Raw genomic sequence first — 13543 nt, 5'->3', positions numbered from 1 at the left:
GAAGCTTAATTTATTACTCCTCCTTTCATTTTTTAGGATAATAGTTTCTCGACATGTGCATTGCACGTGGGTGTCGAGTTATGATCACACAGTATTATAAAGTTATATTTCTAATATCTATAAGCTTTTATACACGAAAGAATAAGGTACCAGTTACTGTGATAATCAGTGTGAATCTTCGTATAGAAACTTGTTTGTCGATGTCTGGATAATTAAATATTGTCTGAACCTACGAAAAGGAACGATCCAAATTTAAATAGATACATGTGATTTTTCCAACAAGCTCAATGTCCCTATCACTTCACTGAGGGCTTTGATTGCCGATCCGTTGGATTATGCTCACGCTCTATACCTCTACCCATAATTCTATTTTCTGGTCCAAAGCTTACATTAACGATCAAGTAAACAAGGAAATAAGCGAGGAAATAATATGATTTGAAGCTCATGTTTGTGCGGTCGATATTTTTATTTATTCTATAAATAAGACATTTAGGTTATTTAGAAGGATAATTAGATTTCTAGTATTTTTGTTTAGGGGTTCGTACTTTTATAATAACATAAATATTGATTTAGATTTAATGTAGAGTTAGATTTATATATACCTATATTGGATTTTTTATTTGGTGCTAATTCAGCATAGTATTCTTTATTTGCTCATAAATAAAGTTTATTTAAAATGTAGTAATTATTCAAGTGCTAGAGTACTGATTAAGGAGGATCAAGACCCTTTTATTTATTTAAATAAATAAATAAGGAGCACAAAAACTACCTCTTTCAGAAGACAAGATTTTTCATGAGTTTGAACGTGTGTCTTTCGAAATTTGAGTTTGAATATGTAGATGTATTGCAAATAATAAACATGACTCAATAGAGCTTATTAACTATTTCGTTCATTTTTTGTCACCCAATTATTTTTGTTCGATATAAAAAAGTTAGACACTTTTAATTTTATTCTCCCTTACGTTTAATTTTCTTAATGTTCAGTACGTACAACTGATAGATAAAAAATAAGTTATTATCATCATCATAAATCAATACTAATTTCTTAGTTCATAAACACCTATAGTAAAATTACATCGAGTTGTTATATATAGCAGTATTATTTAATAATTGTATTACTATAAATAGAAAGAAAAAAAACCTGTATCTTTTCTCTCTCAAGAGTTGTGTTGTTTAATAAAATAACTAAGTACTTGAAAAATTCCTAATGGCTAAACAACTAAATGATTTCTTTAAAATTTAATTATTAATGAAAACATTAACTATTTAGAGAAACATGATAAATCTACATCTAATGTAAGAGATTTTAAATTTATAATAAAAGGTCACCAACCTTTAAATTATGTCTAATGTAACCCTAATTTAATTCATAATCTCAAAAATATGTTCAAATAATAATGAAGCCTAATCTACGTCTTACTAACCTTGAAACTATAATCTTTCACATAACTGTAAATTGTATGACAATAAACGGATTCATATGTCAAAAGGAACAACTATTATAGCCTTTCTTGTTTCTAATCATAGCATTTATACAAGACACAATAAAAAGTATGAGATGGCGATCATCCACCATAACATCTTTAAAAGTTGTATTTCATAAAATATTAAGGGAAAAAAACAACAAATAAATTATAAGTTGAGTGAAAAAAATAAAACCCATTTTTTGTTATCAAACTGTTCTAATATGTCCAAATTAGGGCCTGACAGAATATAGTCCTTGCCAATTCACGCGACACCTTCTCACAGTTTGACTCTTTAGAGTCGTGTCTTTTGACATATTCAATGCCGCTTCGTAGTATCTCTGTTTGTAATGACGCATCACTATTCTCATTCCTTCATCCTCTTAAACTTCTTTTCAGTTCCTCTACTCCCATTCCGTGACTTCATCTTTTTAGAATTGCATTATCAAATTTGATATGTTAATATTCATATTTTTTTAGTTCCCTAAGAGCAAAACTACTGTTTTGTATTGTACTCGTAGAGCAATTTTGCATTTTGCTTTTAATCCCTTTTTCTCTATCTCATGGAAGGCCATTATCTTGTATTTGGTTTCAAAGAGGCACGATCATACTTGGATGACTTATTATCTGAAGAGTAGTATAAATATAAATTAATTAGAGAGTACCTAGGAATTCAGTTAAGAAGCAGTTTAAACATTACGTAGTAACTAATCTGAAGGGTTGTATCTTTTCGAATAAATTTGATGTTTTTATTTATTTTATACTAATAAAATAATTTCTTTTAGAAGGATATTTTGGTAATTCAGCTTTTAAGTTATGGGATTCTCACTTTTAATATAATATAGATATAGATGAGTTTAATAAATAAAGAAAAAGTTTTATAATTTTAAATATGTCATGACTATAAAAATGTGTTATTAAAGTAAACTAAGAAGTTTAAAGTTAAATTATTTCAAGTATATAAATTTGTATTTTTTTTTTTGACATCGACTAACAAGAAAAAGTTGTCATATAAAGCATAAGCATGCGCACTTTTTGTCCTAGGTTATTTTTGATTGAAGCATATGCTTGATTTAAGCAAAGAAGAAGATATCCTGTGGATACTTATCCCCAATTTCTTGTTGTAGCCACTGAACGCTTAGGATTAAACGTCATTTAATTCACATTGTGCGCTGAGTCTATATATGCGAGTTACATACACCAAAACAATACCATGAAAACACAGCCTAAATTTGCAGTAAAAAGCAAACATGGCCTCAAACAATCTTACAGTTCTCAATGCACTTGACACAGCACGAACCCAATGGTACCATGTCACTGCCGTTATCATTGCTGGAATGGGTTTTTTCACAGATGCCTACGATCTCTTCTGTATCACCACTGTCTCCAAACTCTTAGGCCGTCTTTATTACTACGATCCTGCTACGCACGCCCCTGGAAAACTGCCTCATCCTGTTAATAATTGGGTAGTTGGAGTCGCTTTGGTTGGTACTTTAACTGGCCAGCTCGTGTTTGGTTGGCTCGGAGACAAACTTGGCCAAAAGAAAGTTTATGGACTCACTTTAATCCTCATGGTCATTTGTGCACTTTGCTCTGGTTTGTCATTCGGGTATAGCAAAAAAATTGTAATGGGGACACTCTGTTTCTTCAGATTCTGGCTTGGATTTGGCATTGGAGGAGATTATCCTCTTTCTGCCACAATCATGTCCGAATATGCAAATAAGAGAACTCGTGGGGCGTTTATTGCTGCAGTTTTTGCTATGCAAGGCGTTGGGATCGTATTTGCCGGCCTTGTTTCAATGACTGTTTCGAAAATCTTTCTTATGAATTACGCGGGTAAAGCGTTTAATGTGGATGAAGTTTTCTCCACGGAACCTGAGGCAGATTATGTTTGGCGAATAGTATTGATGCTTGGAGCTCTTCCAGCTCTTCTCACCTATTATTGGCGAATGAAGATGCCGGAAACAGGGCGTTACACTGCTATTATTGAGGGAAATGCTAAACAAGCAGCGCTTGACATGGGAAAGGTTCTTGACATTGAAATTCAAGCAGAAGGAGAAAAATTGGCCAAATTTAAAGCAGCCAATGAGTACCCTTTACTCTCCAATGAGTTCTTCATGCGCCACGGACTTCACTTAATAGGTACAATGAGTACTTGGTTCTTGTTGGACATAGCTTTCTACAGCCAAAATCTCACACAGAAGGACATATTCCCAACCATGGGTCTAGTTAGCGACGCCAAGAGCATTTCTGCGTTGATGGAGATGTTTGAGACATCACGTGCAATGTTTGTGATTGCGTTGCTCGGTACCTTCCCTGGTTACTGGTTCACAGTATTCTTCATTGAGAAAATCGGCAGGTTTAAGATACAATTGATGGGGTTCTTCATGATGTCAGTTTTCATGGCAATCATTGGGATCAAATATGATTACCTAAAGACAAAAGATCACAAATGGACATTCGCAGCTCTTTATGGCTTAACTTTCTTCTTTGCCAACTTTGGACCCAATTCGACAACATTTGTGCTCCCCGCGGAGCTCTTCCCGACAAGAGTGAGATCCACTTGCCACGCCCTGAGCGCAGCATCTGGAAAGGCAGGGGCAATGGTTAGTGCATTTGGGGTGCAGCAGTACACGCAAGATGGAAATATTCATAAAATCAAGAAAGCCATGATGTTTTTGGCCTTCACAAATATGATTGGATTTTGCTGCACCTTTTTGGTGACTGAGACAAAAGGAAGGTCACTGGAGGAAATATCAGGGGAGGATGAACAGAAGAATGAGACACAGATGAAGAGTACTAGGCCTGTCTCTGGACACCAGGACGATGGATGGGATTGAGATATGGTATATGATATTGGCAAGTTTATTTTTCACTTTGAGCAATACGTAGATGCACATACTTATATATGCATATATATATATATATATATATATATATATATATATATATATATATATATATATATATATATAACAAATGTATTAATAAGTGGGCGATGGATGTCACACAATGTTGTGTTGCAGCTTCAGTCACCTCCTCCAGAATAAGGGCTTCACTAAGCAAGGAAATTAGAATACTAATAGTTTTCTTTCACCAATTGGCGTGTTGCAGTTGGTGGGGGGAATAATTTTGCATTTTCTATTTCCTGTCCTGTTCCCTCCCGAAGTGGTTATTTCCTTTGCAGTCTGAAGCAAAAAGTGGGTTAACTGTGTATTTATATTTTGTGTAAATATTGTTAGATCTTGTTGGTCTTTTTCTTGACAATGAAGTTGGAAAAAAGGAAAAGCTACACTGTCTTATTGCCTTATACGCAGAGGCGGCCCACAATTTGAAGGCACTTTTGAATTCAACTAAAATTAACTTGGTATATAGGATGCCCATTATTAATATATCACAATCTTTTAAAAATATATACATATATACATGAATTTTTTGTCAAACATTACGAGTAACGGTGAGTCCTCTTTGTATAGCATAGATCTGCCTCTGCTTAAATGAATTAATTTAGCTCCGTTTTAATAATTAAGAAAAGATAAAGAAAAAATATTTGGATCATAGCTAATTTGATTTGGTAGTCACGGACGAATCACAATGGCTAATCAAAATCGTGAAAAAGAAATCTACAGCAATTGAGAAGAGAAGGATAAGAACGAATGTGAGAGAGAGGGTGGGGGGTCTGAATCTCTCTTTTAAAAGGCAGAATTGGGACTCGCCCGGGGCTTGCCCTGGGGCGGAGCACTCGTAAAACGCTCTTAGAATTATGTGTGGGGCTTAGTTACGTGAGGCTTATGCCTCGGCCGACTCAAACACGCCCAACGCCCAACGTGCTGGGCTCCTAATAGAACTTTATGTAATTGTGTGTAACTAATATTGCAAATCCTCGAATTTTCTTAATAAATTGTTGACCGTTCAAAATTACTTTTTTTTTAATTATAAATCATTAAGTTGAGAGTATTTTATTAAAATAAAAGTTATTGCACGTTATCCACTAAGACTGCTATGATAGGAAATTTTAAATAAAATTTTATTTAAAAGTATTTATTTATTAACTTTTGTTGTGCCTTTATTATATAATAGTCCATAAATTTTTTTATAATTTTTTTCCTAAAAAAGATATTTCACGTTTACGAGATACAATACTTATTAATTTAATGGCTCGGTATTAGCTAGTAATAATTTACAAATAATTAGTTATCATCGTACAGTATAGTGAATTATGTATCACTTTATTAACTTATTGAAACTTAAAAATAAATGAGGCAAGAGAATCATATTTAATTGTGAATTATATTTTTATATAAATTCTCTTTCCAATATAAAGCATATTAAATAAAAGGAGTATATTACAAAAAATATCAAATTATAATAGCGAAATTCTTTCAAGATTCATTACTCCTTAAGAGATACATATAAGATTTCGAATCGAATACATTACTTTTGATGTTTGAGTTGTAACGACGTTGCAGCTAATTTGCATATTATGATATATGTCATACTTTTCACATTATTCATAGTTGAATTATAGTTTATAAATATTTTAAATATATTATTTATTATAATTTTGCGATTTTGATGTAATTTTTATAATTATTTTTTATTTTATACTATCTTAAAATTCTTAAAATTAGTAAAATTTAAAGATATGTGGCACTTACGCCTCATGTCTCAGGGCTTATGCCTTGCCTCGTCAGAGGTAAAACGCTTCGGCTCACACTCCCGCCTTTTAAAACATTGGTTTCTCATGCTCCTTCCAAAATGAATACGTCTAGCAAAATTACAGCTTGATTTCTAACAAAACTTAATTCCCTTTACGACTTCCAACTAACGTAACCGGAAGGGCATAACTGAAATACTGAAAATATAAGGCATAGTTGAAACTTGTACTTAAAATATAAAGGGACTGAGCCTTTAAATGGATGGAACTTTAATTTCCTAACTGCCAAGACTGAGCCTAACGTCTACGATCCATCCTTTAAGCACAAAATATCACCCTTGTAAGCCGGATTCGTTACATTCTGTTGAGTACGATCCACTCAACAGAACTTGATTCTTATAAGAACTTGATTCTTATAAGAATCTGCTCGTTCGTTAAATAATTAAAATAGTAAAATGCATAATTACATATACAGGAGATTTTTACGTGGAAAACATCCTTGCTCAAGGGACTAAAAACAACGACTCATATTTGAGATTTCTCACAAAAACTTTACTCAAAATAACGAGCAATTTCAGGTTACAAAACTCTATAACCTAAGAGACTAAATCCTAGCCACATGACTGCCTACAACCACTCTAATTGTAGCAAAATGCTCAAGCTAACTCTAGCCTAAGACTTGAATTTGTCACGACCCCAATTTTCTTCCGTAGGTTATCGTGATGACACCAAGTCTCTACAACTAGGGAAGCCTAACAGCTAATAATAACTTGACGGAAATAACTAACAAAATACTAAAACAAGGCTGAATAACTTATATAAACTTCCGAAAGCAGGATCAACAATAGTACACTCCTCAAGACCGGTAGAAATGGGTCATAAGCTCTACGGAGTCATACTGGAGTGTCTAATATATCACTGTCTGGATGAAAAATACAACAGTAGTAAAAGTAAAGGAAGGTAACTCCGAGGCCTGCGGACGCCGAGCAAGCATACCTTGAAGTCTCCGTAAAGCAGCTAACAGATGATCACTAACGACCAGCATGAGCAGATGTACCTGGATCTGCATAAAAAGATATTCAGAAGCGTAGTGTGAATACATCATAACGGTACCAGTAAGTATCAAGCCTAACCTCAGTAGAATAATAACAAGGCAAGGTCAAGATACCTACTAGGATATAAATAAACAATATGAAAACATATAATTATGATAAATAATGAAAAACGGAGAAATAACTGATACGAAACATTTAACAGCATGAACTAATACCGAAATAGTAAGCACATAAATAAAATAAGCAAATCAGTTAAAGAAAACTATAATAATCATATACAGACAATAACTGACAAAACAAGGAAGAACAAAACAAGAAGTGTTCCCACCAAACAAGAAGTCAATTCTCATAGATTGACTATGAGAAGTTAGAACATGATTCGACGATTCAATTAAAGCATGGAAGAGTCTAAGTAGCCTAAATCGGTCAAATACCATGTACAACCCATGTACCCACTCGTCACCTTGCGTACACAACTTTTACATAGCACAAATGAATCAATCAATACCAATCCTACGGGATAGTTCACTCACACAAAGTTAGGCAAGATACTTACCTCAACTAGGCCAATTCAGCCCTTGAAAATAGCCTTTTCCCTAAAATTCGCCTCTATACAGCTGAAATCTAACCAAAATCAGCTTAATATCATCAAACAATGCTAGGAAAATCAATTACAATAGAAAAGTTATGATTTTTACACTTTTTCCAAACAGTCAACAAAAGTCAACCTAGGCCCGCCCGATCAAAACTCGGGTCCAATGGTAGATTCCGACTACCTATGACGCCACGAGTTCATATATGTGATTAGTTTCAAAATTCAAGTCCAAATCGACTCTCAAAACTCAATTTCTTATTTTTTAAAAACTTGGCAAAGTTTTACAAGTTTTCACTTTGATTCAGATGATTTCGATGTTAAAATCTAAGATATATTTATGGAATATGATTAGAATCACTTATCCAAAGTTTGTAGGTAAGAATCCCCTCTCCAAGTCGCCTCCTATCGAGTCTAGGTTTAATGAAATGAGAGAATGGGAGATGAAATCCCGACTTTCAACCTTTATGTTCAGCTTATGTTATCGCAATTGTGATATGGGTTCAGAGTTGCGAACCCTTGAAATTGCGAAGAAAATCTCAAAATTGCGGCACTGACAGGCTTGGGAAGCTCTTTGCAAATGCGAAGATGGGTTAGCAATTGCGGACCTTGCTGTCCTCGCAAAAGCGATGAAGACCATCGCAAATGCGAACCTAGCCCAACCCAAGACCTCTTCGCAAATACGACCCAGAGATCACAATTATGATACCTGTGGGTTCCCTGCTAAGGTCACAAATGCGACCCTGATGTTCTCAATTGCGACACCAGAGGCACCAGACATCAGATTTTGCAAATTTTAGTCCAACACTTCGGAATATGTCCGTAACTCATCTGAGCCCTCGAGTCTCCAAACCAAACCTCCACACAAGTGTAAAAACATCATTCGAACTCACTTGCATGATCAAAACACAAAAATAACATCTAAAACTATGAATCTAATAGTAAAACACATAAGTTTCAAAGTAAATTTTCAAGAATTTCTAGAATTACAATTAAATGTCCAAATTTTATCACACCAACTCCAAATGATATCAAATTTTGCAAATAAGTTCTAAATAGCATAACGGACCTAGTCCAAGTCTTAAAATCAAATTCTGAGCTCGATAGTTAAAAGCCAACTTACGGTCAAACCTTTCAACTTCAAATCGCCAACTTTAGACAAAACAACATAAATCAATTTACGGACTTCCAAAATCAATTTACGGCATACGCCCAAGTTCTAAATCATGATACGAAGCTATTGGAGCCATAAGAACAATGTTCCGGGTTCATTTTTACAAAATTCAAAGTTTGGTCAATATTTTCTAATTTAAACTTCAAGGTCAAGAATCAAAGTGTACAAATCAACCTGAAAGCTTCCCAGAATGGAACTAATCAACCTCGCAAGTCAAAGTTTGGTCAATAGTCCCCGGATGCAGCTACTCAAACTCTGTGCGCCATGCATCCCGAAGGGTCTGGGGGACAAACTCTCTCAAAAACATCTCCAAGGACTAAACCCAAGTGAGTGGGCCTGCATCAGCTAGTACCTTCCTTGTAAGATTGCCACCATAGATACGCTGCTCTTAACAACTGAAATGTTGTAAAAGCAACTTCGCTCACCTCCACAATACCCATGGTGCGGAGAATACGTTGGTACTTCTCTATAAAACCTTGAGTATCCACGGTAGTTGCACCACTAAAAGTATGAGGATCATACTTCTTGAACCTCTCAAGTCTCCTCTTCTCCTCAGATGCAGCTGGTCTGATCTCAGGCTCGATAGGAATAACTGTTTGTGCTAGCATAGCACCTGGGACCTGATCAATGTAGACCCGCTGCTCTAGAGTACGAGCCGCGGGAGTATGAGCTATTCCCCCGGCCTGAGATGTGGCTAGTGCAAGGAGAATTAACCCCACTTGAGCTAGAGTGCCGAACATGCTCAAGATCTCTGCTAGGGTCTCCTGAAGTATAGGGGCAGTAACAGATGCCTCAGATCCCTGTCCCCTAACTAGAGCTACTGGTGGCTTCTCAGTCGTTGCTCAGGCAGGTGTTGTGGCTGCAGCACGTTCCCCTCATCGGCCTCTACCCCGGCCCCGGCTCGTGCGGCTCTAGCATGTTGTGCGGATGTCTGATCATCGGATCCAGTAGTGCGTGTCCTCACCATATGTGAGAGAATAAAAGACAAAGATTCAGATTTCGAAGTCAACCAATTCGCACGATAAGGAATCAAAGAAGTGGAATTTCTTAACAGTTTCATAGCCTCTCGAAGATAAGTATAGACATCACTGTACCGATCTGTAAGACTCTACTAAACTTGCTTATGACTCGTAACACCTATGAGCCTAAAGCTCTGATACCAAGTTGTCACGACCCCAAATCCCCCACCTTAGGATGTTGTGATGGCACCTAGTCTGTAAGAGTAGGTAATCCTAGCAAACAAGATAATAAGAAAAAGAAAGTAACAAAAAAATAAAATATAAACTAATTAGTCTCAAAAGAATCTCAATACTGAGCCACAATACATTATTTCCCAAAATCCGATGAGACTGAGTCATAAGCTCTACAGAAAGATGCTAAAATCTCAATATACATCACTGTCTAAATGAAGGACAAAGAGTAATAAGAGATATTAGAAGATGACTCTGAGGCTTGCAGAGGTCAAGCAGGTATAACGTGTAGTCTCCAAAAATCAGAATACAAAAATAACATCTGGAACTATGAATCGTACATCAAAACGCATGAATTTCAAAGAAAAATTCAAGAACTTCTAGAATTGCAACCAAGCGTCCGAATCCTATCAAATCAACTCCAAATGACGCCAAATTTTGTAGACAAGTTCTAAATACCATAAAAGACCTATTCCAAGTCCCAAATCCAAATTCCGAACTTGATAGCTAAAAGTCAACCTATGGTCAAACTTCTAAACCTCAAATTGCCAACTTTCAGCAAACCAACACAAATCGACCTACGAACCTCCAAATTCGATTGCGGGTATATGCCCAAGTTCAAAATCACTATACTAACCTATTGGATCCATCAAAATATTGTTCCAGGATTGTTTTCACTAAAGTTAAACATTGGTCAACATAATTAATTTAGGATGATACGCCAAGAATCAAAGGGTCCAAATCAATCTGAAACCTTCCTGGAACAGAATTAATTAACCCCGTAAGTCATAAACCAAAAATACACATATGTGAAGCAACAAAAGGAAAGGGAGCAAATACATAAAATGACCTATCGGGTCGTTACACTTAATTGTTTCAAGATTTGGAATTGAGACTGTATACGGTCGAAATTAGGTATGCCTGATATCCCGGTCATGAGGGGTCGCCTTAAGCCTGAGTTCAGGATGGATTGATAACTAGGGATTTTGATACATTTTACACTCCTTCTTTCTTATGTTTTGATTAGAAATTTGTACAAAATAGTCCCAAAATGCTCACAAGTTATGCTTGATTGCAGGTTTGATCAACAAAGTGACAAGATCTCAAAGATCAGCTCAAAAAGGAGGGAAACTTGCACAAGTACCAAGACAAGAGAAAGCTCAGGCAAAACAGGCCCAATGCAGTCGCATACCATTCTGTGTATTCTCACAAGTGAGGTTCAGAGAGGTTGATTTCCAGGCCAACAGGCAATGCGGCCGCATGAGATTTAATGCGGTTTGCATTGGAGTCACTACGGCCGCACTCGATTTAGTGTGGTCCGCAGAGCCAAGAATTAGAGAAGTGCCAGTTTGGAGTTTGAAGCCCAATGCGGTCCATGCTCCATTTCATGCGGACCACACTAGAAGCCACTGCGGCCGCACTAGATTTTGTGCGGTCTATATTGCCCGAGTTCAGAGAGCTGAATTTTAAGTCAAGAGCCTTAGTGCGGCCGCATGTGATTTTGTGCGGTCTGCACTAGCCCCACAGGGGTATTTTTTTTCAAATTTTTCAACTTAGTATAAATAGCTTATTTTCCTATTTTAGGTCATCAGATAGTTTTGGTACTGGGTTGTGCTCGTGACTTCGAATATTTTAGCTATTTTGAGTTCATTTCAACATTGAATCTTCTAGTTTATCTTAGCAATTAATTAATATGAGTTTTTCTTCATCTATTTCTTTGTTTTCTTATCTAATTATGAGTAGCTAAACCCATAAACTAGGGTTGTGGCTCAACCCTAGTGTGGGTAATTGATGGGTCTTGTGTTTTCGGGCTAGATTGACTATGGGTGTTTGGTATTTGGGCAAATTTCATGTTTAATTGCTGAATTGGTGGTTGCAAACACTAGTTTGTGTTTAGTTAACTTTGGCTCTTCTTGAGAAAGAGAGCCTAAGTCTCTGAAATTGGTCCAACAAGGAATTGGGACGTACTCAAGAGATTGATAGCCCCAATTAAAGGGTTAAACCTAGAGATAGTAATACCCGACTTGAACCTTGATTGCTTGTGCAAATTTGCATACCCAATTGGTCTTGAGAAAGTCAATTCGGGCAAAATCACTCGAACCACCGAGAGGTGTAGAGTGGGTAAAATCGTGCAACGGTTATATCATACTCCCCAAATATGTCAATTATGCCTTAGACTCAAGTATTCGTCAATTGACCACCTAGGCTAAAGTCACTACCCTAGTGCCTTTTAACCATTTGAACAACTTGCAATAGTTTACTCTTAGCTTATGCTAGTTTAATTTAGCATTGTAATTTGATAAAATTAGAAGTAAATCAAAAACCCAAAAATGTTAACAAGTGAAATTTGGAACACATACACAACTCCACTTTAGACAGACATCCGACTCCAACTTCTAGCTCCCTGTGGAAATCGATCCCAACCTTAATTGGGTAAAAGCTGCTTCGACCCTCTCTCACTACTCAATAGTAGTGCAGGGTTGGCATCGATCACTTTTTGGTGCCGTTGCCGGGGAGCTAACGGTTTTGGCTATCTATCTAAATAGTTTTGTGTATTGTTCTTCTTTCCTTCTTTGTTACAAATTTTGTTTGTGTCACAACTCAGGTACCAAATGGCAGCGAACAATGCCAATGACCCTCTTGGAAATGTGATTGCGGGGGAGGAGGTAGATGATGTTGGAGATGATGAGGTGCCTCTTGTACCTCAAGGACAACGTAGAGGCTGTCAGGCTAATGCTAATATTAATGACAATATTTCAGACCCTCTTCTGGCACCTCCAAGAGTGGCTCCTAGAGTTCTTCCGAACCAAGGCTATTCAAGTGCTATTGTCCCACCCTGAATCCGAGCGGGCAATTTTCAAATAACCAATGTGATGTTGACCTTACTAGAGCAACGTGGGTACTTCACGGGCGCTGCAAATCAAAATGCTTACAAACATCTCAAGGGGTTCGTGGATACATGTTGGGGGAGCAAGCAAACTAATATGTCCGAGGATGCTCTTAGGTTGAGACTCTTCCCATTCTCACTTAGAGGGAAGGCATTGGATTGGCTCGAGCGACTTCCCAACCATTCCATCACTACTTGGGATGAGTTGGTAGATAAGTTCATTGCAAAAAATTTCTCATCGGGGCATATGGCTGCATTGAGAGATGAGATCTTGGCGTTCAAGCAAGAACCCACAGAACCTTTGCATGAGATTTGGGAGCGTTATAGAACAATGGTGAAGGAATGCCCCAACAATGATATGATTGAGGCGATGATCCAACAAACCTTCTACCGGGGCATTAATACAACAAACTAATGCATAGTGAACCAACTTGCTCGGGGCAACTTCATGAAGCTGTCGAATGATGAGGCTTGTGACATTCTTGACGAGATGGCTGACACTTCTTCGGCTTGGAAAAGTAGAGC

The 13543-nt window shown here is 36.7% G+C and overlaps 1 protein-coding gene across 1 annotated transcript; it reads left to right on the top strand.

Annotated features, from left to right (window-relative positions):
* The first annotated feature begins 2636 nt into the window (after positions 1–2636).
* Positions 2637–4350, top strand: LOC107813672 (low affinity inorganic phosphate transporter 5). Its single transcript, XM_016638959.2, has one exon. The coding sequence runs from the start codon at positions 2714–2716 to the stop codon at positions 4301–4303; it is 1590 nt and encodes a 529-aa protein (XP_016494445.2). The 5' UTR covers positions 2637–2713; the 3' UTR covers positions 4304–4350.
* The last annotated feature ends 9193 nt before the right edge of the window (positions 4351–13543 follow it).

Source organism: Nicotiana tabacum, chromosome 8, assembly GCF_000715075.1.
Source record: "Nicotiana tabacum cultivar K326 chromosome 8, ASM71507v2, whole genome shotgun sequence".
Classification (NCBI taxonomy): domain Eukaryota; kingdom Viridiplantae; phylum Streptophyta; class Magnoliopsida; order Solanales; family Solanaceae; genus Nicotiana; species Nicotiana tabacum.
This window is presented reverse-complemented; position numbering and strand designations above follow the sequence as displayed.